We start from the raw sequence: 26,804 nt of genomic DNA on the forward strand, positions 1-26,804 counted from the left end.
CATATTGTAAACCATAACGGTGACATATAGCACAAAGACTCACAGAGTCATTAAGACTGAGTAACATCAGTTGAACAATATTTCTTATTACCAGTCTCATATAGATTAACAATTGCCATACATAAAAATATATACTTTATACTTTTCTTCGCTTTCCATCAAAAATCTTAGCACATACAGCATATAATACATACAAGTTTGGGGAGAACAAGTGATTAGAAGAGCTAAAAAAATAAAGAACAAGTTTAGTTATTTTGTGGCGACTAGCTTTCTTTCTTAAACTGTAGAAATGTGACTGATATTTGAAGCTAACTTGCTTTTGAAATGGTCAACAGGATAAAATATATGAACATTGGTTTGTTTTTATATCTAAGCGGTTACTTTGAATGCTGAAATGATAGGAATCTAGTACGGATGTGAAGCTGGTCGATCTTCCAAAATAATCTTCCAAAATTTAATAATAATAATAAAGGCAATTCTTTAAACAACATATCGCTTTTGACAACCAGTAACGGAAGTATTCAGAACAATATACATTACTTCATTTTTCTAATATTAAACAAAATTGCGCACATTTATAGTATTTCATAAATAATTCATAAAATAACTATATATGCAACAAATAGTTATATGATATTATTTTATTAATAGTAAGATCAGTTTTATCTTGTATGGCGAAATACTCGTCCTTTATCATTAAATTAAAATTGAATTTAAAAAGACCTACTTCAAATTGTGTCGTCTGCCATTGTCCTTCAGTTCTTTTTTTTCTTAAATATTCTTAAAATATGACGGACAACCATGAACGATAGTAGATAAGTGTGCAAGTTCAGATATAAAAAATAAATAAAGAGGAAATCAAATCCTTTCAGAAAAGAAATAGTTGTAGTTCGTAAAATCAAACTTTGAAAATCTCCAAACGGCACACAGAAGGAAAATTAAGTTATTAAATATTTTCCCCCATAAAAGTCTTGAAGTATAGGTGGCGCTTCGCTTTAATACAATAGTTTAGTTGCCAGGTAAGCAAAAGATTTCTTAAGACTTTATTTAACAAATAATTCTGCCATTGTCATATTTTTGAAAAAAATATATAATCTATTGATATAATAATAATATATTATTAATTTCTATTATTATTTAATTAACATTTTTAAAGGATATAATAATTTAAAAGTTTCATAGTTATTTATAACAGTACAGTATTTTTTTATTCCGATATTCTTATTTATTCAACTTATTTTGAGATTTAAATGATCTGCTAATGAATATACTGTAAACAACACGTCAAAGCAATAAATAAATTCATCCTGAAAATGCCATTATACATCTTCATTTTCCTTATGACTAAAAACTGTCGACATTTTTTTAAAAAAACTTCTTGCAGCGATACACTTGGATTTATTTCTGGTGTTGCTATAGCACTGCTTCTGCTGCGTATGTCGCGTGCCTGTGCGCCGAAATACGCAAGCAGAACAGGCTGTTGCCATGGGTATCGGAAAGTATTACGTCACATCTGTCTTGGTCATTTATGTGGCTTTTAAAAGTACAGGTGAAGAAAAATATGTCCCATTGCTTTTCTATGATTACTGAATCTGAAAGAATGTTAACTATATGTAAGATTTTTTTGTTGTTGTTGTTGTTGCAAATTAGGCTCTCAGTATGCAAGTAGCGCTTAATACAATTACACAGTCAAGAGAGTTAAAAAGGTGACATATTAGTTAGAAAATGCCATCGTATAATTTATGTTGTTTTTGATGACAGGATAACTTACATAGCGAAATAATATGACGATGAGTACGTCAGACATTAAATCGCCAAAACCCTGAAAAGGGAAAGGAAGAAGCTTGCATAGGCACGTGACATACGGAAGTGGACTACAGTGTTGCCATGGGGAACGTGGAAGCATTACGACATACCCGTCTTAGTTGTCAAGCGAACATAATTAATTTATATTATACGGCGTTATATACGAACCCATCGGCGAACACAGCCCTTAAAAATATTGCCTATTTCATACTCTTTTGTTTAGCACAAAAGAATAATTAGGCTAAGAACATTTGTTTGTCAATGGCCACTCTTCAAACTCAATCGTGTAGGGATCTGATGAGTTACATTCTAGTCGAGTCGACGGTGCAAGGTGAAATTATAGTAATTAATAAAGAAACGTTCATGTATTTGTTTAAAGGAAGAGGGACTAAAAAAGAATACTGTAGATCCATCCATAGATTGAACTGGTTATTGTTCTATTGCAGGTTTATGTGTTCATGATGGAAAAAATATGATTTTTTTTTTTTTTCAATGTTTGAAATAGAATATCGATACAAAGTTAGAACATCGTATAATATTTTACCACCATTCAAAGAAATAGCTGATTTATCTGAATTTTAAGTGGTGTTCTAATTAATATCCTAGTTCTTCCATCAAAATTAAAAGGAAAACAACCTAAGTACCGAAATTATTTAAATGTTAAAAAAGTAAAAATTGTAATTTAAAAAAATAATAAAAAAACACGAAATTTTAATCATCGTGTTAAGAGGTTTAGAGAAAAATATCAGTCTTATGGAAGTTTTCTGATAAAGTGAGTTGAGGTAATTATAATTATTCAAACAAGAATAATTATTCTTGTTTGAATTCGTAACGGCTGTTTAGGAAATTTTGGTGATGCATCACCTGCTCATATCTAATGTGTGATAGGCCCTTGTAGAGTAGGTAAGATAGGCATTGGAATATTAAATATACCTACAAATCCTGTCTAATAATGGCTGTAAAAAAGTGTGTAATATCACGGCTCCTTTTGATATTGTTCTTAAACAGTAGCTACCAATTCTATATATATATATATATATATATATATATATATATATATATATATATATATATATATATATATATATATTACACATCTCTCGCAAGTGACTGAAAATTGATATTTATCATAATAAAAAAAGTATATACATGCATTTTTGTAATTTTATAGTTTGAAATGTTTTGATTTTTTTAAAAATTTACTGAAATGTTTACATTTTACAATTTTCTTTAGTTTTACAAAAATATAATTTCTTTAATTTTTGATTTTTTTTTCCCAGTGATGTTAGTTACATGGACATTTGGATCGGAAAGAGGACTGAGAAAATTTTTATTGTTATTTTTAAATATGGAGTGCTTACATTTAAATGCTAAGATATTTTAAATATATATATATATATATATATATATATATATATATATATATATATATATATATATATATATATATACACACACACACACACACACTCCTTTTATATGTAGTAGATAGCTTACATTTCTCTATCGGAGCGAAAATTATTTTTCTGAAAAGAAATTATTTTTCTAATGCGCAAATTCATATATAAATTGTATAAAATGTATATATAAATTAGATCATTCAGATTTGTTTTATAATTTCCATGTTTAAATTCGAAATGTGCAATAACATATCTTTCGATTTACTATTACCTCTATTATTTCCAGATTATGTAAATAATAAATAAAAATATAAGCATAAAATTGATAAAATAAAATAAAAATTATCCCTAGCCCACCTACGGTGCAAAATCTACTATAGGTTTGCAAATAACCTTTCATGGGTGGGCGCAACATAAAAAAAAATCTACAGATATTGAAATCGTGGTGAAAAAGAGATAATGAAACTTTTATTTATGTTTTTGTCCTTAAACACAGAAGTAATAGGATTATCTTGTTAAACGATCTTTCTTTGCTTTTAATTATAATAGGCGTTTTTGTTACTGGAAAGCATAAAATAAACAGTTATTTAATAAAATATAAACCCCTTAGTTTATACTGAATGAGGTTCGCCAGGAGAGAAATGTAGACTGATTCTAGTCTAACGAAGTCTAGCCTTGAGAAGCATTTTTTTTTACTTGAGAAGTAAAAAAAAAAAAAAAAAACTGATTAAATTCTACGGTTTCTCTCACAAGTAAAAAAAAAAAAAAACTAAATAAAATAAATACGATTTAAATTAAAAAATCAATAATAAAATAAACATACAAATAACCGTTAATCACATCCCATAATTAACTGGAAAGCGTTGTCAAATTCGCATTTATTAATAACTACATTCTGATTGATTTATCAGAATGAGTTACAGATAATAATCTCACGTTCATTTCTTAAACGGAAGCTATATTTTAGTTTAGATATACAAAAGGAAGTCAAAAACTGCAAGAAAGTTAAGTTTCTGCATTATGAAAAACTAAATAGGCGAGTGAAATATTTGGCTTGATTGCAAATGCAAAAGAAAAACGAAACTGAAATTATTAAATTGAAAAATTTACAAATTATGTTAAATTTCTTACAATAAAATATCTATTTTGGCCGTCTTGGCATTTGAAAACACTTACATGTAATTTAGAAACATACTTGAAGCTGCTGTTTATCTCTTATTATCGGGCATTCGCAATGGAACTTGGCATGTAATCATGCAGTTTCGCCTTTTATTTCTAAAGATGTGGCTGATAACTGTGCAATTTAATGTTCAGTTCCAGTTCCCTCTTAAAGTAGTCCCGATTTTTTTTGTAGTTTGTTTAAAGCGATTGTCTGAAAGCTGAGAGCAGGGAGGGATAAATGTAGAAAAAAAAATCGAGGCTTCCTCATAATTCCCCTGAAATCGTATTTCAGGAGGATTAAGCATTATGCATAATTGAAGCATAAAGTCTTTAAAACTTTAAAAATACTTAAAATTGGAAAATATAACTAAGAATTTGAATCGAGTTTTCAAATCCATATTTCTTAGGGGAATAATTTGGAGTTATGAATTTGTCGGGCTTGAACTGAGTTATTTTCGTGTTTTTTTTTTCCCCATCAAAGGGATGCTAATAAATTAATAAATAGGCAGAGTATACTTTGGTCACCTCATTTGACCGGATTGTAACTATGAAAAGAAGTAGTGTAGAGTTTGCAGGCTGTTGATTTGGAAAGCAATACGTTATCTCATTTGTCATCAGCAAGGTTTGCATGTCCTACAGATGCTGACCGAGATTCCTTCAAACTTTGCTGAAATATATTCATCAATGTTAATGTTTCACTTTTTTCCATTTGCCTGTGAGATAGTACCACCCTTCCTGCCTCTTATAACATAAAGTTATCGTAAAATACGAACTGAAGTTGTTTTTACAATGCACGATTATATTATCGTAAGTCACCATCAATGGTCCAGATACAAAACGTACAAGGAACTTGACTGATAATTAAGCAAACAGATACTTTGCCTTCTATTTCGAACAAGGAACAAAGAGTGGTAGCAGCCATCAAAATGTTCTCTAAGCCGTTATCCAATTGTTTTGTAAACCACCTGATATTGCAGGTAGCCCATTATTTATTTCGCAGGGAGTTCTTCTGTGAAATTTTAAGCCATTCATCTATGCAGAAAACAGCTGCATAGCTGTTAAAGTTGTCATTTGCTTCAATGTGGAGATTAATGGAAATTTGAACTTTGCATAGCTCAGATTTTCATGCTTTCTTCTTTACAAGGAAGATGATATGACATACAATACAATATTACATTACATAGAGATATATACTAGGGGGATCCGCCCCCCCCCCCCGAGTTCCGGGCTGGTAAGTCAGTTCTCCTTCAATTCTGATGACTCGAGACATGAGACAACAATGTGTTTGTCTCATGAAGGCAAACTCATTGTTGGACGTTTCAAAACAATGAAGAGACAAAAAACGTGACATAAAAAAGTTTCATATTTCGGCTTATATATATATATATATTTATACTTAGTTACATATTATTTGCACATATAAATTTATTGTTGTTACTATGTCAGTGGATAACATAATAAAATGATTTAACTTAACTGCACAAAATGTGCAAGAGAACTAACTTCTTGAAGTTACTCTGATCAAAAATTCTTTTCACAATTTAAGAAAATAACTTTTCAAAATAGGGAAAAGAAGAATATTATTCAACACAAACTGCAACCAAAAATAAGAAAAAAACACATCTTTAACTTGAGATATCCTATTTTAAAAAAAATTTGCACGGAAGTCAGGCACTGCTAATATTTCGCTATATATGACATACAAAAGGATCAAATCAGAATTGGCCTACCACAAGTCCACAAATGTCGCATGAATTTTTATAATAAAAACACTAACAGTTACGAATTAAATTATTGCAGTCAACAAACTGCTACATTAGACCAGTATACATCGCTACAGAAACAAGCGATACGCTTTGAATAATAAGTGATATTTTTTTCCTTCCAAGTGTAATTGTGATACTAATGTTCGTATAATCAACCTGTGTGCTCTTAAAAGAATCCCATTTATGTTAATAAGTCAAACGTAATAATTAGAACTAACTACATGATTAAATTTATTCAGATTCAAATAATTCTCACGTAGACCGATCAAGGCTTTATGGAGTGGTATGTTCAACAGTGGTATGTTGAACTTGGAATTGTGATGCTCCGTAAATGGCGTTTATTGAAACAGTAGAATTATTTCTTCTCGCAAGAAACAGTTCTGCTATCTTCTTGCTCATATAGCATATCACAAAGCATTTATTTAGCGTACTGTTTTTTTTTTTTTTTTGATTTTGCAGAAACGGTAAAAAAATGTAAAACACTTATTTAAATGAAATATCAGATAACACAATACTATAAGCAAGATGTGTGGAGTATCATATGCACAATTCAATCTCCAGACTTATCGAATTAAAGTATTGTCTTCTTCCTTCATTCCATTTATATTTGTTCTTTGAAATAATCATCCCGACACCCTTTTATTTTTACCGATGAATACAACCCTCAGCTTTTCAATAATACATAACGATACATATATATATATATATATATATATATATATATATATATATATATATATATATATATATATATATATGATGAACAATACTTAGGAAGGTTGTGGTTTAATTTTGTTCTACGAAAAGTACATTCTTGGCTGAAGACCTCAGAGCTACTAAATAAAGATAAAAGGAGACGATGGTAAATGCAAAACTAGAACTAGAAGAATGAATGCTATAAGAATTTAAGGAAGTGCGAAGTTACATCACTCTCTGTTTTCTCGGTGGTTTTAGCTGTTTTTGTGCGTTTTTTGTGCGAAATTCCTATAAATTTTCATTCTCCTTTTTAATAAATCATGCTAAAAGAAATATGGCGATAGTGATCACCATTTAATTAATTTATTCTATTCTTTATGATGATCCCAAACAACCTTTAGTGCAGTGGAAGATTGAGAATGAAAAAAACCTACAGATTGCACGTTTTAGGAAATGCATAGAAAAGGTGTTGTTCTAACGGGAGTGTTTTAAAGGGAAATGACATTTATTTTTATTAAGATATAATAGCAAAACTTTATCTTTACATAGCACCGCTATGAAATGTCATGGTGCTATCAATGCACTTCTCGAATTATCAAACTGTTAACTTTGAAAACTATCTAGCATCTCTGTAAGCGGACTATTCATTTGTCTCAAATATACTTTATTGTAATATACAGTACACTACAATACCTTTGAAAATAAAGGTGAAGATCACTAGAAATCGAAGCTAAATAGCGAGCTTCTCCATCACATAATAACAGGGATGCCAACTTATCCCTATAATAATCCTACTAATGTTAAAATTCTAACTATTCTTTTGTTTAGGATCGTTAGATAAAATAATTTAATCATTCTCTACATTTTCAGGCAATGGATGCGCTAGAAAAGTGACTGATCAAGGATGTACTATTTAAATTATCTCATTGATGGTGTGGGTAGGTAGTTCTAACTGCTGACTCCTTTTAATAACTTCCATAATTAATAGTGTTAAAATTAAGGATAAAGCTTAACATTTCAAAGTATCAGAATTGGCTATTTCATTAATTGCATGGTATAATAAAAGATTCTGACAAAAAATATATAATAAAAATAATAAATAAACAATTCTGTAATTTAAGTGTGGAATTTTTTATTATCTCGATTAGCATGCTCAAGAAGGAGACAAAGACCACACAGAGAAATTTCTACCGTCAGATGATCTGTAATTTTAAGACTTTGTATCTATATAGGATACACTGGCTAGAGTGCCTTTTCATGTCTCGTTTCTTAGTATCGTATTATCATCTATCATCTAAATCGTGTCTCTGTTGTTGATGATCCTTGGTCAGAAAGACCCAGGTTCGAACCCCGCATACAGCTAGGAACATTTTTATAAGGATTATCTCTAAACATGAGCTAGCTGGTCTCTAAAGAAGTGAAAAGTTGCTTCATCCTTGAAGCTCAGCAATTCACACTCTAAAAATAGAGAAACTGCCGAAAAAACTTACGATGAACAGAGAGTTTAATTGGCCTCAAGGCGTTACCTCAGTCGTGATTCTAATCATCTAACAGATTTCATCAAGATGCATCTAAATGAATTAAAATCGAACCATGACTTAATTCACTGAGTATTTTAAGTCAACCATTATTATACTTGATTCCATCAAAAATCAGTGGATTCACTCCAAATAATAAATTCATTTCGGTACTGAAAAGTAATCTAATTAAGTGGAATCAAATGCAAATTTATCTATTAACATCCATTCAGTAAACATACTTATTATTCATTTTATGATAACAAGCATAATATTAGAAAACCTAATTATTTAAACATTTTGAAATCACATGACTGGGTATATTGTTTTTAAATTATAATGAGATGTCCTCGTTCCCTACACTTATATCCAGAACACATAATGTCTTCAAGTTCTAATCATATTTATTTTTTCTCCTTTCTCCAACAGTCCCAACTGTGTGCCTCCTCCTCCTCGATAAAAAGATTTTTTTTTCTTTATGTCTAAACAATAAGTAATCAGGAAAGATACTCAGAAAATAAGTAAACAGATTCTCCACCTGTTCTTTGATAAAAAGTGTTTCGTAGGGGGGGGGTCATCAGGTTGTAATTGACGCAATCAGAACTTAATTATTTTAAAAATCACTTGTCAGAATTACTTCAAAGTTAAGTGAGATCCTCAAATTATAATAATTTGTGTAGATGGTAACATATTCGACAATTAGTTAACCGGTCATTCTCCCTCCCTCCCCACATTAGGTAATGTTGATATTCTTAAATAACAGACTCCCAGGAGTGACTAAACGGACCAAGAGGAGCTCTAAGTTTTGAAGATCGATACTTTTTTAAAATGCTTGTAAAATAAATAAACAACAACCATATATAGTAAAGCATGAAGTATGTGTTTTTGTTCAACAGAAGTTTGAGTAATTAATTTCATTTATAAAATTAAATTTATTTGTCCAAAGATTTGGAAATCGGTGTGTAGTCAGACTCCACTCATAATCATTGCAAATACTCGAACGCACAACTGCCTATAATATGAAAACTGAAGGGTGACGAAAGTACACTAGACAACTTTCTAGATTTCGTGCTTTTAACTTGTTTTATTATCTGCATCGTTCCATGGTCGATTTTTAGAGTTGTCAGGATTAAAAACAGGTTTCTGTTGGGCATGGTTATGTTGAATTTCCTGGTCTATCGTATGACTGATTTTCATAAACAACGCCACAGGTGTAAGGAGGGGTCCTGAGTAACACTAAAACTTCACCGAAATCTGAACATCCTGTCCGAAGTCAGAGATACCAATGATTCATTTCCCAGTAGCTATAGCAAAAGGGCAATAGAAAACCAGTGTCATCCGTCATCGACAAGTAGGTTATCACTTATAGTTAAAACAACGCAAATAAACCAATCACTCTAGTAGGATATCCACTGGCTAAAAGCACAAATAACCTATTTTGTAGCAGGTTCGAACTCGAGATCCGAAAATCTTTACTATAACAGTAAGAAATGATCACAATGTGGGTACGTTCAAGTTCTTGAGAAACTCCTTTTTTGTGTTGTAAGAAAAGGGCAGAGTGTATTTATATCATTTATGGCATAAAGTGCTCAAGAAGTTGTTAGCAGTTTGTCACATGTAAAGATTGAGTTGCCACATATACGCTGGCGTATCCACCACGTCAGTTTAGAAAACGTTTTAGCAAAATTTCACGGTTAACTACTATAGCTGCCATAATTAATCATAACTAGTGTTAGCTAATATTATCAGACCAATAGGCCTGCACTACTGTTATTTTACATAAGAAAGTGCTATTGAAAGCCTCATACTGCTTGATCATCTACATTAAGAATAACGACAATCTATTATTACAACTAGTTAGTATAAACATTCAGAATTTTTGCTCAAATTTACTATGATATAAATGGGTAAATATTAAAACGATTATCAATATAATAAGCACATTGTCAAGCAGATAGATGAATATGGGGTATATAAAAAGTACCTCGGAGCTCCACAGTCAGTTTCTTCCTTTGTTTGGATAGTTGTTAAGCGTTCCAGCTTCTTAAATGAAAATAGGAGTCAAATGACTAATGTAAAATGTCAACTAATAGCTTGTGCCAAAAGGAATGATGAATTCCGTATGAAAATAAGCTGATGTCATTAAAAAATGCATACCTTAACATATAACTATCCAATACCTCGTTTTAATTTTAATATTCCACCTAAAGATATTTTGTGCTTTTGAATTTTTCATATAGGATAAATATTCAGGAACCATATGTCCTAGCTAAGATGAAATGTCCTTCGAATCTATAATAAATAAATTTCCTAAACAAAACATCATTTGAAAATCATAACTAAGCAAAAAAATATTAAGTAAGCAAATTTTATGTTATTTAACTTGATATCTCCTTTATAAAAAAACATAAAAAATAAAATATGGTGGTTCATTATTTCTGTTTGATTTTTTGTTAAATATTAAGATTTTTATGTATTTATAAATAAATAAAAAAGAATATTTTATTTACACCCTTTTTGTTAAGAACTAATAATATTATTTAAAATTTAACTATCTGAATCTTGCTGTAGAATTCATGACAAATTTGATTCGGTAACTGTAGAAATGTATATGCTGCTAATTGCTCAGTATTAAAGGCAGTTATATGTAACTTTCAAGTTATTATTTTTAAGTTGGTAAAGCCTTTGCGTTAAAAAGGTAATGATATGTGCACAGCGATGGGATCAGCTCCAAAAACATTATGTTTCGGTGCTTAAATAATCTAAGAAATACTTTGACCTGGTTTGCTAGAATTCTGACAGAGAATCGAAAAATAGGTGGTGCTTAAGAATTCTTAACTACGCAACAACAGATTTGCTATAAAAACAATAAAATTTTGTTTCTGCTGGATTGTTAAAAATATTTATCCGAGTCGGGGCAGGAATGATCAAATTAAAAACAAAACATTCTAAAAATATGTCGTTATCAAAATAGTATGAGAAAGTACAGACGTTACTTTCTAACTATCAACATACTGTACAGTAAAGTGGAATGATCTGAAATTTAAAGCAGGAAAATAGTGCATAGTACCCTGAAAAACATTTGGCATAAAATACGCCGGAACAGATTGCTTTTGTGCATTGTCAAAAAAGGTAGAGATTAGACGGGAATTTTCTTGGATAACCAGTTTACCACAAACACATTATTCAAGCGAAAATAGTACAAAGTGGAATAATTCCGTGGGGTACAAGTGAGGTTTACACATTGGATACCTTATATAACAAGTAACTTATATATAGCTGGAATGTACTGATAAATATATAGAGAGAGAGATTGTATATCTATCGCCTGTTTGCATTCATGTAGATATTCTTGTAGATATTTTTGCCAAATAAAATTACTGCAGATTACTCTGCATATTGGTTATGCTGCTTATCGAAACCCAAATTAATCTACAAAATATCGTTTGATAAAGAAGTGAAGGATTCATGAGGTATAAAATCTGTAAAAAAGGTAAGACAAATGGACAGAATATAATGTATGGATAACAATAGCTAGTATAGAAGTGGAAAAATCACGGTAAAATTTTTGACATATCTACCCAACATGTAAGCCACACATTGGTATCTTCCCTCGAAGAATGATGACGTCACTAACAAATACGAGTGAACAGAATCCTTACAACTGCTGGCCATCGCCTACGATGCATCCAGGAGAAATTGCTCGTGTCAGATACGCAATGGATGCCACATCGCTATAGATTTCCTGGGGTTGTTCATCATGTCGTGCCAGTGGGCAGCCTCTTCACCAGGACCTTTTGTTCCCAGTACGCATGTTCCAAGAACCGGTGTGTTTCCATGGTGACAATTTACAACGCTAATCACGAGGTGACAGTGCTTCAAATCTTCCTGCGATAAGTCGAAACTAAGTGCCTCGTTCCATACTGGATTGTTGGATGACTTTTTGGTGCTTGTCTTTTTCTTTTTGACCTTCTTGTCTCCGTAAGACAGATACACCTTCACATAAGAATCTGAAAAGAGAGACAGAGAAAAAAATTAAGTGAAAAATGATGTGCAATGAGACAAATTACAATATAGCGTAGATTTCTTTTTTTTTTTTCTTTTTTAATTCCAGGGTGGTCCTTGGATTACTTCCTTTATAAATTACAAAACAATTAGAATTTCTGCTTGCAGAGAAAAATATTGTGTTTTAAAATAATCCTTTCTACTGTTGTAACTGGTACGTTTATGTACCCATCAGAGTATTTGGTTGAAAATATAAATTTCACAAGCAGGAGGTACTTGTGCAATCTTGTAGTAACCCCTCCGCATCAATAACGCTGGATCACAAGAAGAAAGACCGTCAAATAATTCGGCTAAAAATTATTTCCACGTTTTATTTGCTGAGTTAGTCGACATTTTCGCAGGAAAGTAAAATTTTTCCCTCCCGGAAACAGGTTTGAATCCAACAACTCTGAAAGATCGACTATAAAACCCACTATTTCAGACAGTAATTACTTAATTACCTTTTGGGGTAAAGGAATAGGAGGCAGCAGCTGTTTGCCGTACTTTCTCCACGAAGTCTTAAAATCATTGATAGCCATTATCCTATCTACAGGATGGCTGAGGGTGCAGATCGGCTACTCCCCGATTTCCAAATCAGTTAGGACTAAGAGCCATTTCTAATCCCTTTTGGGAATATTAGGGGTTCTTGGATTTATTTATTTATAAATAAATAAATATTTTATGCGATATCCACCTGAAAGGTTGTAAACCTATAATACATTAGTCTCGTGGATAAGTTAATGATTATTTAATCAATTTTTAATTTCATTTATATTTAATCATTTTAGTTTTTTTTTAATAATTTATTTATTTTTATACAATCTAGAAACCCGCTACATAGAGACCAAACAAGGATCTTTTTCAAGCCACTTCAGGCATCCAATTAATCTCACACCATACTCAGGATTTGAACGTGCAGCCACTTAGCCAACCAGACCAGCAGATTACCATCGTATTTAATTATCTAATTTAAAAAAAATAATAAATAAAATAATTTCTCCTTGTGCTTCCAAGAACATTTATAGAACTCCGATTTCTCTATTTGTTTTTATTTTATTTATATTTTTGCTTGCAAAAATGCCATTATTATAAATTATTTCAGTGAATTTAAAAATTCATTGAAAGTTATACATATGCAAGCGTATATCCACATACATCCACACAGAAAAAAATTCCTGCAAACTTACTGTTACAAACTTATTAATGATAATAATAAAAAAGTATGAGTAAACATTTTTAAACGGTACGTTCCCCTCTTTCCTCTCATCCTTAGCATAGCTAAATAATGTCCAGTCACAAGTTTGTTGAAGGCCAGAAAGATGGCAATGACACCAATTCTCAGTAATGGCCTCAAAAGACGCAGGATATGTACTAGTGAGTTTAGACGGACGCCTAAATATATATAACGAATCGCTGGGGTGTTAAAATTAGTTACATTGAACAGAAGGACAATGTGCTGTCTGGCAGCGCGTTGTCAATTCAATCAGGCGTTTTTTTTTTCGGGGGGGGGGGGAGCAGTAAAATCTTGTTGTTCGGTAAAAGAACAAGATGTACAGATAACGATTGAAAAATAAATAAATAAATAAGAACAGCAGTTTTAGCAAAGTCATAATTTTATATGCGAGTTATTTTTAATTTTTTTTTATTCCTTTTCAAACGTGATATTTAAATCTGAAATGGTATTGCTCCAAATACTTATCTTTCCATGAAAATCTTTTTCAGAATCTGTTTTTAATAACCCGGAATGTACTTCACATTAAATTACGTGTTAACTGTACATTTTTGGTCGATTTATTCATTTCAACTGAATTCTGATTCCGCTATAACCACTAGATGTCACTAGGTTTGCCAGAGAAACGTATTGTAGCGAAGGTAACAACGTCACTTATTTGATGGTTATCTTTTGGGTTATTATTAATTAATTAACTGAACAATATTTACATTAAAATTCTATTCTACATCCTATGTAGAATAGAATTTCTAGTCTCTGAAAAAAAAAAATCCATTGTGAATAAATGAGGGACAGAGATTTTAGATTTAATTCAAAGTAAGTTACTAAAAATTTAATAGTAGTTGTTGAAGGCACGAAACACTCAGATAATATGCCATGTTATAGTTGAGTCATGTGACCATCGTCATTATAGTTTTATAAGAGTTAGTTTTATGATATTTAAGTAATTTTCAAAATTCCCAAATCGCTTCTTACATTGTAGTATTAATGCATTTAACAATTTTGAAATCTACCAATAGCAGTAGTTCGTGTATATCTGAGTTTTGCAATCTTGCGACAATATTAACTGTTATGATGACGTAAAATCTCTAGAGTTTAGCGTAGAGAAGGTTTCAGAAATACGGTCGTCTAGCTAGTCGTAATAGAGGATATCGATCTACCGTTCGCAGTGTATCTATGTCTTAAATGAATAGAGAAAATGGGAAGAAACCTGCCTAAGAAAAATGAACCTATTTTATCTGTATTATATCGAAGTAGAAGTCCAAGCTGTCCGTTGAAGATTTTTGGTGAAACATTGTTCCAGGACAGGTAAGCCATCCTTCAGTTTTTGTATGTGGATCTGTATTTAGCAACAGAAAAAGGAATTCAATAATATCTTGATTTGATTTTTGATTCAGATTAATCAATAGATGTTAGCCAATTGAATTGGATGGCATCTCTCTCCCTTAGCAACACATGCATTATTCATAACTTTCATGTTCATACGAAATTCATATGGACAATTATTCATAAGCAACAGATCCATTATTTACATACTCTGTAATGCATCAGCAAGTGCTTCGTTTATGTCTTAGATTAATATCCGAACACATGATTCAAATGATAATGCATTTTAAGTAAATATTAACTGCAAATATTAAAAATAGAAGTATAGAAGACTTTGTAAAGGACCAGGAAGTTTCTATCGAAATATTTTCTGCATAAAATCACAGCATGATAGAATGTTTTTAATGTTTTTATGCAGTTGTCACTATTTTTGAAGATAGAGAAAGACGCGAATATCACAGAATTAGGAGTCTGAAAAATCGCAAAACATTTGACACTGTATACTTTTACAGAAGCGAGGAAGGGACGCCTATAATATCTCATACTAGGATGTATAGAATCGTCCTTAACTGACGTTTCTATCTGAGAATTTCTTTTTTTTTTAGAATATAGAAAAAGGTTTGCAATTCCAAATATTGTTGGACGTTTTGAATTTCATTAAATTCAACCCTTTTCGGAACATTTTACAATGTAATGAAAAATGTACCAAGGAGTCCAATATTTCGATAATTTGAAATATGTATTTTTTTAAAATATGGATGGGGAAAATCTTAAAATCAGGTGGATCTAACTTTTCACTAGTAATCCAGTGAGATTTGCAAATAACCAAAGTATTTTGATTATTTACAACTCTTCTTGACTTACATGACTTCTTCCTTGATCAGGAAATCGAGGCAATGAAAATATCCCATAGTGACAATTCAGGCTTAAAACACGGGATGTTTTTAGAAACAAAAGATGTAGTTTTAGAAACAAAAACACGTTTAGCAGCATCAGCAACAACACAGTATATCTGTGGCATTGAATCTAATATGAGTAACTAAAAATTAGCTAAAAGCAAAGTTTTTTTTTTTTTTTTCCCAAAATAAGTCGTCGTCGTTGTTGTTCTTTGAATTTATGGTAAACAATAAGGACTTTGAGGCCAGTGTCTATTAATTGAGCGTGTTCTTCTGGTCAGTTTGCTGTTTTTGAAGGATGAAAAATCCAAGTTTCTAATCTCATACAGAGGGTGTGGGTAGAATCCACACCTCTGTATGAGATTTGTTAACGTTATTTCATTTGAACTGGCCTTAAGTGTCTTTCTAAAGAAAAGGTTTTCCCAGGAACATTGATTCCATTATCCATGATGTTCAAACATACATTACAATTATAATGCAATATTTACAATATTAGACTGTTTAAGAAAATATCCCAAAATTATAAGTTCAATGAATAGTACGACTACTTGATGTCTCCTGTAGTCCAACAAGTCCAATTCCACCCATAAAAAATGCAGAGCCCAATTGAGATCATTTCAGTGAGGCCTCTTCATTTAGGACAATTAAAAAAAATACTGATTATGTTTTTCAAAATAAATAAGAGTCTCCATAGCTCAGTCAGTCTCCATAGACGAAGCCCTTTGGTCGGAAAGACATGGGTTCGATTCCTGTCAGTGACACGCGAGGAACTTTATCTGGTATCTTTCAGCTAAAGATGAGTTAGCCAGTCTCATATGGGGGTAGAGGTTTTTTCACCCGGAAACTAAGGTTTTTCGTCCCTGAGAACAGACAAACCGGTCTGTGAACACACATGGATTACGGTCATGGATACGTCCTGGCCATATGCTGGTCCCGAGCCCGGATAAAATTAGGGGAGGGGAAAGCAATGGCGAACTACCTTGTAAAAATCTCACCAGGAATACTTTGTGTGCAATGCTTACAAAGTCACCTACGGTCGGAAACGACTGAAAGGGAAAATCAATAAGTAAAATAAATAAATAAAACTAATCAAAGAAATTTTTCTTGCTTTTTTGTTTAGCAAAATCTTCCAAAATGTTAACAATTTTTAATTTCTTGCTTCGGAACCCGACTGGGCCCGATCAGATTACACTCCAACATTTGTTACGTTCCAAAAACAAATATACGAGTAAAGTGAGCGAAAAATGAAAAAGCTATGGGTAATTCCCAGAGATTCTCCGATTCAGGATTCCCAACTCCTGTTGAATTTAAAAATTTTATTATTATGGACAGTCTGTTGCACTATACATGCAACAGCTATTCTAGTTATTGGTTCAGAAAACAGAGATATTGTTACTTGAAACAGAGCTAAATCATCTTCATTTTGTTGAAATTGCAAACTAGACATTTCATTGTGTGTGTGTGTGTGTGTGTGTGTGTGTGTTCAGATTTCTTTGGAACTTAACTGAGCAAATTATTCCATATTGACTGAAGCTGTACATTAGTATGACACATTACACGTAAGTATTATGATTCGACTTGGTTGAAGCCGGTTAAAAAAGGCTACATGCAGTTCTGTTCAGGCAGCAAGGGCGAAGAGTGAAAAGTCAACTACTAAGATCTCAACAAAAGTGAAAATAAGTACCATCCATGGAAAAGAAGGGGGAAATATAAGAATCAGAGAAACAACATGTCGATATAACTGGTGTTTATAGGGAACAGAAGAACAAAAAAATCCTTCTAAGTAATAAATACGAGATGAGTTATTTAGGCTCGAGGAATCAAAGAATGGAGGCATAGCTACATTAATTAACATTAAATATGAAAGTAAACTTTTTGAATGTCATGCAATTTCAAGTAGAATGATGTGATGGACATTTTCGAGATTGGGAACGGCACAGTAAGATTTATTTTTGCCTGTAACAGCATAACAAGTTCTAAAGAGAAGAATCAGAGGATTTTTTGCGAATCGTTAGTTAGGCAGCTGATATAAAGTGTGGGGGAGGGATGGTTCATGTTGGAAATATAAACAGTAGATCATTAAGTGAATCGTAAGCGAACAGAAATGTTTAGAGAAAGTTTGAAGAAAATGACAAGGACTGGAAATAGTGCAAAATACCTGCTCGATTTCTTCTCAGGACGCTCACTCGTTCTTACGCCATGTTTCATCAGAGAACTGTTTAATAAATTCACTTGCAGAGACACACACGAAACAAGAAAAATTTGGTTGAATTTTGTTATTGTTATTAGTGAAGTTGCTAGATTGGTCCAAGATACAGGAAGGTATAGAAGTTGTGAAATAGAAAATGACCACCTGCTAGTATTGGACAGGATAGCGATGAGATCACTAAAAAGAAAAATGTGTTTTGAAAACAAAGTCAAACGACTCTTAAAAGTGAACTCCAGACAAATTTATTCATAAATATTATTGAAAGCAAGATTCAAACCTTAGAGACTGAATAGCAAAATTTATAGAAAATATTAACTGTTAAAGTCTGGGATGAAGTTGTCTGCAGGGAAAAAAATTCGAAACTTCATGATCGATACAGAACGTTAAAGAAATAGTCCAACAAAATAGCTGGACAAAATCAATGGAAAGAGTTTTCGAAACAATATTTTGGAGGCTACTATGAAAACTTATAAATGGAGGGAGGAAGGTGCATGACAAAAGCAATCAAGTCATAAATTTGTAATATTAAAACTGACGATAAGGATATTCTAGATGTCTGGATAATTACTTTGAAAAAAATATTAAATGAGATAGAAAATATGTATCCGAGAGGAATGCAGTTAAGTGTATATATCACTACTTGACATGGCAAAAGCCATCAGAGACCTAAAATGTAGGAAGGCAACCGAAGAAGAGGTATGCAACCTGAAATGTTGCATTATAGTTCTATAAAAATATTGCGTGACGCCACTGCCTAATCCAGAAGGTTTGGCCACAAGGTTGAATTAAAGATGGTTGGAGTAAAGTTCCAATTGTATCAGTTTTAAAAAAAGGATTAAAACAGGTGTGCGAATCAAATGAATCTTTCTACTGAGTGTACAGGGTTCTTCGCATTTTCACTATAATAATAACTGACAAATGCTAAAAAAATTATTTAAGAAAAATTATTGAAGAATAAGAGAATAGACCAAATAGGGAGTACTTTGAGCACATTTTGGTATAAAAATGGTCAAGAAATCATAGGGATATTATAAGGTCAGGTTTGTCGATCTCTATAAAATGATATGATGAAGTAAGAAGATAGGAGGACTGCTTAAAACACTAAATTTGTATTGTGCGAATAGAACCTATATATAAGCTGTAAATTGGAAATTCGAATTTCAGGAAGGGCGAAAGATGATTTCATGTTAAGCAGGTGTAAAGCATGGGTAGGCTATTTTCATTCCCAATTATATTTTCTACACGGACATCATTAAATAAAATGATATTAAACTCCATACCTTCCTTGGTGATATTCACTGAGGATATATTAAGGTAGTTCATTTCTTTACGGTGACTTATTATCCTCTTAAATAAATATGCTACATGTGTGTTTAGGTCTCTTTTACGAAATAATATAATTACTGTGAAAGATGTATATGTGAAGATCAGCTATAAAAAGACCAAATATACGAAAAGAGACTGGAAAAATAGAGAACTTCAACTGCCTCCTAAGTAGTTAACCTGTAGAACAGGATGTTACAGTTAACCTATAGAATACACACTTTTATCTATTTAGACCCAATTCTTAGCGAAGTTGACAAATTGAATAGGAAAATAGATAATAGAAAATAATGTTAGTATGGGGGATAGGTAGTTGGAAAATATATATATGAATAAGAGAGAAATCAGTCAAAACAGTAAGGCAATATAAAATACAATGTGTCAAGCCTATTTTAACTTCATCAACTGAAATTTGTGGTAAAAACAAAACACCCGATCAAAGGCCGGAGACCTTATATAGAAGAGTCCTGAGGACAATTTACGAGTGTGAACTTATGGCACCAGTGATGGAACTGTATTGAAAACAAAAATATCAGTAAATAACTTTAAATTTTTGTGGCCAGGTTGATCGGGTGATTAGTCATATGCTCTCCAAGTCAACAGGCTGTGGATATGAATACTTTATGAATATCTTCAGGTTCCACTACCCAGTTTATTTTAGATCTGAAGTGACTTGAAAACGTTCCATGTTGCGTTGCAAGCTTCCAGATTATCTAATCCTTATCCCACCAAATGCTAATACTAATGCACAATTTGGTAGCAATGTACTACTAAGTTTCTGCGAATTTCACCCATGAAAACATCAGGGGTAAGATTCACATAAAAAATACGTAAGGATAATTTAAGGATGCTGTAATGACTTAGTTGCAAGATCGAATGAAACCAAAGAACTAAGAGATAAACAGACCAGTTTTGAAGAACGTTGTTGATCGAAAATTAGTCATAAGATATTAATTACGTAAGGCAGTCCAAATATTTGTTGTGTTGAGGAGGACGAACTACAAAAATGATGATGTAGATATCAGCGTTGAAGGAGTCACAAAATCATCATTTTCCTGTTTGTTTATCAATATTTATGAAACTGTATTCTGTAAATGAATCATTTTAAGTATGACTCATGTATTTAGACTTAAAATGATTCAATTACAGATTACAGTTTCATAAATAGTGATAAAAGGTATCTTCGCTTTATCTTACTAATGTAACTTATTCATGTATAAATCTTATTCTAAAAATCACAAGGGTATAAGAAATAAAATTAAACTGAAAAGTCAGAAATCAAAACTGCAGTAACTTTCACATCATCTACGGTAAAGTATACGAAATGAACGAGTTGTAGAGAAAGATCTCCACACAGCACACACATTTTGTTTGTGTTGTGTAGAGATCCATTTCCTTCCAACCTATATCAAATTAAAAATTAAAATAGGCCTATTTTTGATTGTCTAATTCTGGGCCGATTCTTTTATCCCAACCTAGTAACTTCAGCTGCTGTTGCTTAGATCGAAAATGCTTTTTCTCTCTGTAATGGAAATATATTGATCAAAATCAAAGTTAAATTGTACTTCACATTAGTAGACAGGTAACGTTTTCCGCTTGACTTTGAGAAAGCAGCGGCAGTATATCTAACTGTATAATTTAGGTGAATAGAAGTACTTCAAAAACAGTGTAGTTGACATTTATAGTTGAATTTGACAACAGGGGTGACTCATGAAACTTATCTTAATAATATGAGTTTCTACAAAATATAATTGCCACTATTATTCTGTTGAATGAAAATACGCATAGCCCTCTTTGGTCCGAATGTCTTTAGTCAACCTAGTAACTTCGATATCCTGTAGCGGAAAGATCTAGGTTCAAATCCCATTAAAAGACTGCGAAGCTCCCTCCTTCCGGAAGTTGAAAGTTTCCTTTCCGGAAACCTGAGTTTTTCATCTTATATGATAGACAAACCAGCCAAGAGAACACATGCAGTTAAGAATCGTAGCAGGCCTCGTGGATTGGAATAACCATCCTGCTATGACATTACTTTGGTTTCTATGTAGCAAGTTAAATTCAGTGGCCGTGATAAGGCACTGAACTTAAAACACACTTTATGAGATCTTTTTAACTGGCAGTGAGTTAACCAGCCTCAGAGTGAAATGGCAAGTGGAGGGGGGGGTTTCCTCTTCCGGAAATTCTGGAATTTCATTCTACAAAACAAATGGCTGAAGAATACATGCAGTTAACACTCTCCTCATCGCCTTAGTTGCTCAGCAGTAATTCCAAATACGCAATTCGCAGCTGTCTCTTTATCATTAAGAACGATTGATAACAAATAGGTTTTGATAACTAAATATAAATGCATCATGATAAAAAAATCTAATGATTATGCAATATTAACTGAAATAAAATCTAGTTAGTCTATTTTTTTTTCTGAATAGAAGCATACATCTTCATTAAAACTAATAACATGAGCAACCTAAAATTAAAATCTATAAATAAGGAAGTCAAGTATAGTTTTAATAATGTTAGTTCAGGACTAAAAAAAGCATCAATATGTGATAAAAATCACCTGTCACTTATAACTGTCATAGAGATCGACGTTAAGTGGGATGTAAACCCATAGCCTGTTCCTGGTGAGCGCAAAGCCTCTCTTGTACATCAGCAGAACTGTAGATCAGCTGCATATACTTAGCTACCTTTCTATACTGCCACTAAAGCCAGCAGAAAGTACATTAAATAAAAATTTTGAGAACTATAAAGATTAAAAAACTTACCAGGTATATCTTTTGTCTCAGCGGGCATGAGATTTGAAGCTTTAAGAATTACGACTGTAAGTCTACCTGCGGATGGCAGGTAACTTAGGGACAACAGGATTTCTGGACGATCGAGAACAACCTAAAAGTAAAGGGGGGGAATTAGAATGCTTGATGTGCTTCAAAAAAGTCGAATTCTGAAAGTGACAAGAGCTCTTTATTAGGGTGATGCCACAGCATACGGAAACAAATTATTAATATCAAATGTAATATAATAGGTGATCTCGGAAGTAAATTTAACAGCATAAGTTTATTATAATAATAAATAAAAAGTGTACACACACACACACACACACACACACACACACACACACACACACACACACACACACACACACACACACACACACACACATTTTATACAAACATCCACATTGCATGTCTACAAGAAACGAAACTAAATCAAAATCTGAAACTTCAAATCAAAGGCTATTCAACACTAAGGAAAGACAGACCGGATCGATCTGGTGGAGGTCTAGCTATACTCTTATGGACCAAACACATTAAATATAAAGAAATCATATCGACTACAAATAGCAATCTAAATAGTACAGAGAGGCTCACGCAGTCAACATATTTCTACCAAAACGCATTATTACAATAATCAATGGATATCACCGAGATAACACAGATATAAACACAGAACTACTTAAGCAACTAAGTCAAACATGAGATACAAAGATCCTTTTAGATCTAAATGCCAAAATCCCAACTTGGGGCTCCCCACTTCTCGATCGAAAAGGAGCACAAATAGAGGACATAATTGATGATCTAAACCTTGAAATCATAAACAAGTAAAATACATATCTGTGAAAAACAACAGGTACAGAATCAGCACGAGACATCACAGCAGTAGATTATGAAACTGAAAATCTTACCCAGTGGAAAATACTAAACAATGCCACCAGTGATCATAGGCCTATCATCACAACCATTAAATTGCAGTTAGACCAAAACCCACAGAAAAAGAGATCTTGGAACTTCAGAAAAGCAAATTGGCCCAAATACACACAACTATTGGAAACATATTGCACAGGCACACCCACTAGTAAAGAACTTGATCAGCAACTACTAGAATTAACCAACAACATACAAAGAGCTGCAAAAAATTCAATTCCCAGAGGACTCAGGAAAAACAACTGGGTTCCATTTTGGAAAGATCATAACATCAACGCTATGATCACCGAAAGAGATACCATCAACGAACAGTTAAAAAGAAAATAATACAGAAGAAAACAGAAAGAAGTTAACAGAATGAACTCAAAAAATTGAAGATGAAATTTCAAACTGCAAACAAGAAAAGTGGGAAGAATTCTGCAACAAACTAGATCCAAGAAAAGACTCACAACACTGGAATATCATCAGATTATTAAACAACGCAGCACTTCTGGATACTGATCACTCTTCAAACACTCGGGAATTAATACAGCATCAACAAACAAACAGATGGCAAATTCTAGTCAAACATTACTCAAAAGTAAGCAAACTGTAATGCAACAATAAAGACAAAAGGTGCAGGAAATTTGCAAACAATCCAGAACCTATCCTTCTGAAGACATCTTTACGCAGGACCTCACGATGATAGAATTAGAAACAGCAATTAGTCAAATTGACCCTGACAAATCACCCGGTGAGTAAAAGCCAAAACCCGACTTCTGAAGATATTTAACTCTTCCTGGAATACAGGTAAACTGCCTAAAATCTGGAAAACATCAGTCATTATACCCATACTAAAACCTAACAAAAACCCTAGTGACTGTAAAAGCTACAGACCAACAGCTTTGACTAGTACTCTCTGCAAACCAAACGAAAGAATAACACATACAAGACTTATGAATTGGCTCTTAAAAAATAACAAGATCAACTTCTACCAAACAGCATACAGGTCCCAACACAGTACAAAAGATCAATTATTTTATCTTTGCCAACCAATCATCGATGGCTTTCAAGAAAAACCACGAAAGAAGACAACAGCAATTTTCTTAGATCTTACAGCTGCCTTCGATTGTGTGTGGAGACAAAAGAATAAAAATTGCATAAGATACTGGAATAAGGGGGAATGCATTAATTTGGATTTTAGATTTCATGAAAGGAAGAAATATTAAAGTAAAAGTTAATGGAACTTCTTCCAACATACATCGAACTTGGGCTGGAGTCCCACAAGGTTCTGTTCTAAGCCCGCTCCTACTTCTCATCTATGAACAATATTCATCCTCACGTAATAAATGACACAAAAATAGCATGTTATGCGGATGATATAGCAATCTGGCACACAAGCAGTAATCCTCAACAATCTGAAAAAGTCCTAAATAAATCAATAAAAGGCTTTCAAAGATGGACAAAGGAACTCAAATTACAATAAACCCAGAAAAAACAAAACTCGGTATCTTTTCCACGGATAGAAAAAATAGACACCACAATTATAACCCCTAAATCAAAATATATAATAACAAAATAGGAAAAACAGTTTCCCAAATACTTAGGACTAACCCTAGATACTGAACTAAGATTTACAAACCATATCACAAATATATCTAATAAAGCTCTTAAAAAGCTTAATATCATCAAAAGGCTTTGTGGAAGAAAGTGGGGTGCAAAACCGAAGACAGTCAAAACTACATATACGGCACTCATACGACCCACTATGGAATATGCCTCAACAATCTGGGCTCCAGCTTCTACTAGCTCAAAAGAAAAGCTTAATAGAGTACAATCAAGAGCAGCAAAAATTATTATAGGTGCAGTCTCATCCACAAATAATTTAAAAGCTCAACAAGAGTAGGCTTCACATACTAGAAGACAGAAGAAAACTCTCCACTAACAGAATCAGGAGTCAACAACAGGATCACATCTCACTCAGGACTTTCGATGGCTGGACTGGAAAATCTAGACTAAAGAGATCATCTACTTTACAATATGATCGTGAAATTAGAAAACAGAGGTCGAGCACTCATTGAAATAAGCAAAGAGTCATTATTTTCCACTAAACTACTAAAAAACAATGATTAACCTAAATCTGTCCGCGCGGTTAGCCTAGTGGCTTTGCGCTTCGCAACCATATGCCTGGGGAAGGAGTGTCCTAGGTTCGATTCCCGTCCACGACATGCGGAGCGTAAGGATCATCCTCAGCCATAGCAAAGTTAGCCGGTCTTGGGCGTGGGCAGCAGGGTTTTTTCCGCCAGTTTATCTGGGGTTTTTCATCCCGCAAGTAGGCAAACCGGCCCCGTAAACACACAGGTTACAGTCATAAATACTTACGGCAAGGAAGGCAACGGGAAACCACCTTGCTCATAATCATCTCTCCCTAGAATGGTAGCATATAGCTACCCTCCCGCGGTCGTATGGCAGATGGGAACCAGAAGAACCTAAATCTCCTAGAACCAAGTTCAAAAAGGAATTCACAGCAGGTAAATAAAAGAAAAGGACTTGACACTATACACCACTTAAATAACCTAAACCATATCACTGCTTACACTGATGGATCATCTGATGAAGCTCTCAACCAAGGAGGAGCAGGGGTTTTTATAACTCTTCCTGGAAGCGAGGAAATGCATATCAAAACCACAGCTGGCAAAATAGCTTCAAACTTCACTTGTGAATTAACAGCCATACAAACAACTCTCAGGTTCTATCTCTCTAATCCAGTAATAAATATTAGAGAAGGAATAACTATCTACAGCGACTTAAAATCTTCACTTGAAGCATTAAAAAATCCAAACACAAAACGCACACAGGAAATTCACGAATAACTAACAACTTTAAATTTGAAAAATAAGAACTGTACACTGCAATGGATACCAGTTCACGTAAATATTGAAGGCAATGAAAGAGCAGAAGACTAGCCAAAGAAGCAAGATACTTACCTCAAAAATTACATCTATTATCACTAACTGATGCAAACTCTGTCGCAAAAATAAGACTGGTGAAACAAACTATCAAGAAGAATGAACTGAGCGAAATAAATGAAAATAGAGAAATAACCACAATCATCACCAGGCTAAGACGGAACACTTTAAAGTCATGAAAATTCATCCGGACGGTAGTAGACGTTATGAAAAGTACAAGAACTGTCCAGGGGTCGAACTAACACCTGCCCACATCTATTTTTGTCCAGCAATCGCTGCTCTACAGAAAATGGACAATAACTCCTACAGAGAAGCTCTACTCCATCAAAGTTCAAGAGATTGCCAAAGCAGTTCTACATGCCCAAGGACATATGCAGAAGCTCTTTAGTGGACTCAACAACAACAACAACAACAACAGTTGCATCCTCAAGTGGTTTAATGTAACATTATCTTACATATACTAACCTTTTCGCTTTTGATTATTTCACTCCACACCTCGATTTCAGTAGTTACATCGACTTCGCTCATTTGAACTCTGACTTCTCCGGTGACATCATTCCTCGAGAATCTGTCATAATCGAACACTTGAAGAATAAGCATTTTCTCCAAGAGGTCATCGTAAGTGACAGGAAACTTGAAGATTTCATTGAAAAATGGATCTGTACAATTTCGGCGGATGTCGGTTTGCCTTTGCTTCGTATCCACCTCGGGTATTAAAGCAATCTTCACATAGGGATCATTAAATCCGCTTTCTGATAAAGTCCCTAAGTCCAAAGCTGTAAACGG

At 33.0% G+C, this 26,804-nt stretch overlaps 1 protein-coding gene and 1 long non-coding RNA gene across 2 annotated transcripts in view; one reads left to right on the forward strand and one right to left on the reverse strand.

Annotated features, from left to right (window-relative positions):
* Window positions 1-12,054: 12,054 nt before the first annotated feature.
* Window positions 12,055-26,804, reverse strand: part of Sytbeta (Synaptotagmin beta) — a 48,703-nt gene continuing 33,953 nt past the window's right edge. Inside the window, exons 4-6 of the mRNA XM_090406431.1 lie at window positions 26,484-26,794; window positions 22,135-22,255; window positions 12,055-12,356 (exon numbers count right to left, since the gene is read on the reverse strand). Coding sequence (XP_090262557.1) covers window positions 12,055-12,356; window positions 22,135-22,255; window positions 26,484-26,794 — 734 coding nt within the window. The remainder of the gene's footprint in view (window positions 12,357-22,134; window positions 22,256-26,483; window positions 26,795-26,804) is intronic.
* The window catches only part of LOC150097885 (uncharacterized), a 46,909-nt gene continuing 34,659 nt past the window's right edge, over window positions 14,555-26,804 (forward strand). The window contains exon 1 of the long non-coding RNA XR_016549598.1: window positions 14,555-14,929. This is a non-coding gene — a long non-coding RNA (uncharacterized LOC150097885). The remainder of the gene's footprint in view (window positions 14,930-26,804) is intronic.

The sequence above is a fragment of the Typopeltis vanoorti genome, chromosome 16 (genome assembly GCF_054136105.1).
Source record: "Typopeltis vanoorti isolate ZY-2024b chromosome 16, IOZ_Tvanoo_1.0, whole genome shotgun sequence".
In the NCBI taxonomy this organism is placed as follows: domain Eukaryota; kingdom Metazoa; phylum Arthropoda; class Arachnida; order Uropygi; family Thelyphonidae; genus Typopeltis; species Typopeltis vanoorti.